The sequence below is a fragment of the Lactuca virosa genome, chromosome 8, assembly GCF_052849685.1.
Source record: "Lactuca virosa cultivar CGN04683 chromosome 8, Lactuca_virosa_CGN04683_v6, whole genome shotgun sequence".
In the NCBI taxonomy this organism is placed as follows: Eukaryota; Viridiplantae; Streptophyta; class Magnoliopsida; order Asterales; family Asteraceae; genus Lactuca; species Lactuca virosa.
This window is the reverse complement of record NC_136433.1, coordinates 392,110,058-392,116,548: the sequence shown is the minus strand read 5'-3', so window position 1 is coordinate 392,116,548 and position 6,491 is coordinate 392,110,058. Positions and strand designations below refer to the sequence as shown.

The window sequence follows — 6,491 nt, the reverse complement described above, 5'->3', positions numbered from 1 at the left end:
ACATGGTGTCATTCATCGAGTCACATGTCCTCACACTCATGAACAAAATGGAGCTGTTGAGAGACGAAATCGCATCATAATCGAAAAAGGTCTTGCTTTATTAACTCAATCATCCTTACCACAACTGTTTTGGGAACATGCTTTTAAAACCTCCACTTACTTACATAATCGCACCATTACACCTCTTCTTAACTATGATTCTCCTTATCAACGATTATACAATAAAGTTCCTGATTATAATTTTCTCAAAGTATTTGGCTGTTTGTGTTATCCGTTTCTGCGTCCTTATAACAAACATAAAATCGATTTCAGATCTCTTCCTTGTCTGTTTATTAGGTATAGTGCAACTCACAAGGGTTACTTATGCTATCATGACAAATCCTCTCGCATATACATTGCACGTCATGTTGTATTTGATGAGGACAAATTCCCATCTGTTTCAGTGTCTGATACCCCATCAACATCTGAGCCAACTTCCTTTTCAAACTCATCCACCATTCTTGAGTGTGCTGAACATATTCACTATTCACAATCGTCTCCATCAACACCTTTACCACAATCCGTACCCCCTACTCCTCCAATACAGCCTCAACATCATATTGTGTCATCATCATCAGTTCCTTCTACTTCTGCCTCTGTCATTCCACCGCCAATACCTCCTCAAAGTACTATCATCAATTCCAGATTGCAGCACACCACTCCTGCTGTTTCTATGTTTCGACCAACAGAAAATAATTAACACTCCATGGTCACACGTGCTAAAACAAATTCACTCAAACCAAAAGCTTTCACATCCCAAACTCTAGCTGATCCAACTTTTGAGCCTCGAACCTTCACTCAAGCCAATAAGCATTCTTTGTGGCAACTTGTGATGAAAGCAGAATACGATGCTCTCATGAAAAATAACACTTGGTCACTTGTTTCTTTACCTGTTAATACTAATATTGTTGGTTGTAAGTGGATCTATAGGGTCAAATGAAAGTCCGATGACTCTATTGAACGACACAAAGCCCGGTTAGTAGCTCAAGGTTTTAGTCAAGAAGCAGGCATTGATTATTTTGACACTTTTAGCCCTGTTATAAAACCTACTACCATACGTCTGGTTCTCTCTATTGCTTTGTCTCAAGGCTAGAATATCCGTCAACTTGACATAAATAATGCCTTTTTGAATGGTGATTTATCTGAAGTGGTATATATGCAACAACCAAAGGGGTTTGAAGATCCAACAAAACCATCTCATGTTTGTCGATTACACAAAGCTCTATATGGACTAAAACAAGCCCCTAGGGCTTGGTTCACCAAGTTAAAACAGTATCTTGTCTCAAATGGATTTCATGCATGTCAATCCGACACATCTCTGTTTGTTCATCACTCAAAATCCTCTACAGTTTATGTGCTGGTATATGTTGATGACCTCATTATTACTGGAACAAATAATGATCATCTTCAACAATTTATCAATGCTCTAAATCGGGTCTTCTCTCTTAAAGATCTTGGAAATCTACACTACTTTCTTGGCATTAAAATTCAGCAACAACCATCCGGTCTCACTATGTCTCAACAGGGCTATATTCAGGATGTCCTAGAAAGAAGCAAAATGTCCATGGCTGCACCCATTTCAACACCTGCTGATCCACAAACGCGACTTCAAAAACATGGTGATCCTTTCTCTCATCCTACCTTATATTGCCAAATTGTTGGCTCGTTGCAGTATGCTACTATCACTCGCCCTGATATTTCTTATTCAGTAAACCGTGTTTGCCAATTCATGCACTCTCCAACAAATCACCACTGGCAGGCAGTGAAACGGATCCTAAGGTATCTTAAAGGCACCATAACTCAGTGCTTGCACTTCAAGAAAAATAAAGGTCACTCGTTACATGCGTATTCTGACTCAGGCTGGAACTCAAATTTGGATGATTCTCGATCGCAATATGGCTTTGCCATCTTTCATGGGTCAAACTTGATTAGCTGGACCTCTCGCAAACAAAAAGTTGTAGCTAGATCAAGCACCGAAGCAGAGTATAGATCATTGGCCTATACTACAGCTGAATTACTTTGGATCAAACAACTGTTATGTGACCTCCATGCGCCCATTTAAAATCCACCACTCTTACTATGTGACAATGTAGGTGCAATATTCATGAGCAAAAATCCAGTAATAAGTACCAGATCCAAACACATTGCACTTGATTTTCATTTTGTTCGGGAACAAGTAGAATCAAATCAACTAAATATCTGCTACGTTTCTTCCATTGACCAGCTGGCAGATATATTCACCAAGCCGTTAGGAAAGGGACGAGTTCTGTTTCTTCGTTCCAAGCTGCAAGTCCGTCCCGCACTTGAGCTTGTCGGAGGGTATTAGTCAAATAGTCAACATTGTCATTGTAAACGTGTATAATATAAACACAAACAGTCAGTCAAGAGTCTCCACTAGAATAGGAGCTTATATCTCATATTTCTGTTGTATCTCTGTGTATAAATCCATCCTCCATAAATGAAATTCACATACAGTTCATTTGAATTTCTATAAGAGGAGTGTCAAAGAGTTTACTTTAGATGATATTGCAGAAGTTCTGGGTAGGAGGGTATATGCGGTGTCTAAGTTTACTGAATGGATGAGAGCAAATCAATTATATGAAGAAGCCTGATTGTTAACTTATTCAGACTTCCCGACGAAGTTTACATGGCATGAAAAAGGGGATGTTAAGGAATGGAGGCCACATAAAAATGTTTTGGTTATTGGTCGGTTATATTTTGTAAATCCAAATGAAGGAGAAAGGTATTATCTTCGTATGCTACTAAATGTTGTACGTGGACCCTGCAGTTTTAAAGATATTCGCACTGTTGATGGTGTTGAGCATCCGACCTATATGTCTGCTTGCAAAGCGTTGAGGTTACTAGGAGATGATGGTGAATGGGTTGAGTCAATCCGAGAGGCTTCCCAATGGCAGTCAGGAAAGCAACTTCGAGAACTATTTGTAACTATTTTGTTATTTTGTGATGTTGCTGATCAAGAAAAGTTTTTTTGGGATTCTTTCCCGTTTTTATCAGAAGATGTTGCTTATAATCAACGTAGATTGCTTTATAATGAAGATCTAATGTTCTCGCATGATGAGTTGGTAAACTACACTCTGCTTTATATCGATAATATTTTATATGGGAATTGTCGTTCGTTGGTTGATTTCCCCAGTCTACCTCAGTTAAACCATAGTTTGTTAAGTATAGGTTCGAATAGGTTAATTGCTGCTGAGCGGACATACAACATCGAAGAATAAATAAGGATTTTCAATGAGCTTTACAGCGGTTTAAATGTGCAACAGAAAGAAGTTTATACTATTATAATTAATGCTGTCAATGAAAAGACAGGTGGCTTTTATTTTGTCTCTGGTTCTGGAGGGACAGGCAAAACATATTTGTGGAGAACAATTATTGCTTCTATTCGATCACATGGAAAGATTGTTTTATCAGTCGCGTCATCTGGCATTGCATCTTTGTTATTACCTGGTGGTCGTACAGCGCATTCCAGGTTTAATATTCCTATTGATATTGATAAAGACTCAACTTGTGGTGTCGATGTTGGCTCAGATCTCGCAGAGTTGATTAATATTGCTGAGCTGATTATTTGGGACGAAGCTCCACTACAAAATCGTTATTCATTTGAAGTTGTTGATCGTGCATTTCGTGATGTATGTCGTTATTATGTTGCTGGATCTGAAAACAAAGTGTTCGGAGGGAAAGTGGTAGTTCTTGGGGGTGGTTTTCGTCAATTTTTGCCTGTTATTCAACATGGATCCCGTTCTGATGTTGTGTCCTCTTGTATAAACAAATCAGAAGGTCTATGGAATTCATGTCGTTTTTTTTTGTTTTGACAACGAACATGCGTTTGTCTAATCAAAACATTACTGACGATGAACTTATAAAAATGCGTGAATTTAGTAAATGGATTCTTGAAATGGGTGTTGGTCGGCTTCCTACGTGTACAGTTGAAGGTGAAGACGATGGTACATGGATCACTATACCTGATGATCTTCTTATTCCTGTTGCTGATAATCCTATTGATGCTGTTACATCCATTGTATTCCCAGATATTTTGAGTAGACTTAATGACATGTCTTACATAAAGGAACGATGCATCCTTTGCCCGACAAACGATGATGTTGACATGATCAATTTACATGTGCTTTCTAAGATATCTGGTGACATGCATGAGATGTTAAGTGCTGATGAGATTTGTCGAAGTACTGATAATTTTTCCGAATTGGAAATTATGTATTCTTCAGAATTTCTTAACACGTTGCGGTTCTCAGGAATTCCAAACCATGAGTTAAACTTAAAGGTTGGTGCACCGATCATTATGTTACGTAACTTAAATTTGCAAAGAGGTTTGTGCAACGGGACTCGGTTGGTCATCACACAAATTAGTCGGAGGGTTTTGGAGGCGGTGATTATTACCGGTACTCATATTGGAGAGAAAGTATTAATTGGGAGGATTGATATGACTGCATCAGACACAACATGGCCTTTTAGATTTAAATGAAGACAATTTCCTGTCAAAGTTTGCTTCACTATGACAATCAACAAAAGTCAAGGGCAAACGTTTAATCATATATGTACTTTCTTGGTGAAACCTGTTTTTTCACATGGTCAGCTTTACGTGACAGCGTCTCGTGTAACCTCTCGTGCTGGTCTTCACTTTTATATTGACAACAAGGGGAAGTGTGGTAACAATATGACAAAGAATGTTGTTTACAAAGAAGTTTTCTATAATTTACCATTACATGGTATAAACAACATTGAATGACTGCATTGCAAGTTCCGATATAGGTATAATCCTATTCATAAATGCATAAGTTCATGAAGAGGCTTATTTCTTAAGATGTACAATTTTTTTTTTCAGAAAAATAATCATGTAATGTTTGTTCATCCTTTTTTTTAATACAAAAATTTCATATATTATATTTGATTTATTAAAAAACTATAATTTTTTAAGGAAATATATATACGCATCATTTACTAACTTCAAACATTCGGTAGTAAATTAACAACTACAATCCCTTTGATACTTCCATTATGGCTATTAATGTAATTTAGTTATTTATTTATTTATTTATTAATCTTTTTTAATTGATTAGGATTTTTTTAACTTAACGTTTTACCCTAATTGATATCGTCTATCTCCATTGAATATATCCGACTTATCCCTCATTCCTATTTCTCCGCTGTTAACTGCCAACGATCGGTAGCTCCACGTTCTCTTCTAATGTTTCAACTTATTCGATTGTTTAGGGTCTTTAAACTCTTGTCGATCACTATTGTCGTCTGGTACTGTATATTGTGCTTCAGGTATCAGTAAACGTACTTGCCTCTTTTTTTATTTCATAGTATACAGAATTTGTGCGTGCAAGGTTAGTCTTAGTTAATTTTTGTTTGTTGAAGAATGTAATAATCAATTAATGATGACACTGATTAATTATCACACTGGTGCTGTTCTAAATCGAAGTTCTGGTCAATTTCTTTATTAGTAATTTTGATTTATGTTGGATATCGATCGTTTGATTGTAATTTTGATTTTTGTTGGATATCGATGGTTTGATTGCAATATGTTATGGATATGTATATAGGAAGACATGACGATCAGTTCCAATTATCTGATGATAAGTGATTTGAGGCCTAACATTACTGATAAGTTGCAAGTCCATGTGATGGTCTCACGTAAGTGGACAACATACAACCCTTCAACAGATCGTGTTTTCTCTTTAGATCTAATTCTTTGTGATGAAAATGTAAGTTTATTTGATTAAGTATTTCTGACTTTGCATTATGATATGGATTTTGTATGTTATGATATTACTTGCATTTAACAGGGATCTTCTATTCATGCAACCATTGCAAGTTCATTCATGTGCAAGTTTACTGATGTTGTACAAGAGGGATGTGTTTATAGGATATATAAATTCTCGGTTTTACCTTGTCAATCATTATATCGCCCACTTCGTATGGACATCTTTATTAAATTTCTTGCTGATACGTCAATTGCTGCTTCCCACTTGCGATCAACAGTCTTTCAACGTTATGTTTTTGACTTATTTCCGTTCAATGAGCTTAGTTCACGTGTTGGTGACGAAAAATATCTTACAGGTTAAAATTGTTTTTCTACGTTTGTTATTAGATTGCAAAATCTTAAGTAACTTCTTATTAAATTGTAGATGTCATTGGGAATCTTTGTGAGTGGGGTTCTCTTGAGGAAACAGCACGACCATCTAACTCATGTAAAGTTGGATTGCGAAAGATTGTTCTTTCTGATCAAAGGTATATTATGATTATATATATATATATATATATATATATATATATATATATATATATATATATATATATATATATATAAATTTGAGATAATTTAATATGTTACAACATTGGTTGATGGTTATTACTAAATTTATTTGGTACAGTGATATGAAAGTGAGTATAACATTGTGGGGTAAGTT

General features: G+C 36.0%; 1 protein-coding gene across 1 annotated transcript; it reads left to right on the top strand.

Moving 5' to 3' along the window:
- The first annotated feature begins 3,880 nt into the window (after positions 1-3,880).
- On the top strand, positions 3,881-4,540 carry LOC145132003 (uncharacterized). Its single transcript, XM_079066644.1, has one exon. It carries the CDS (start codon positions 3,881-3,883, stop codon positions 4,538-4,540), a length of 660 nt encoding a protein of 219 aa, XP_078922770.1.
- The last annotated feature ends 1,951 nt before the right edge of the window (positions 4,541-6,491 follow it).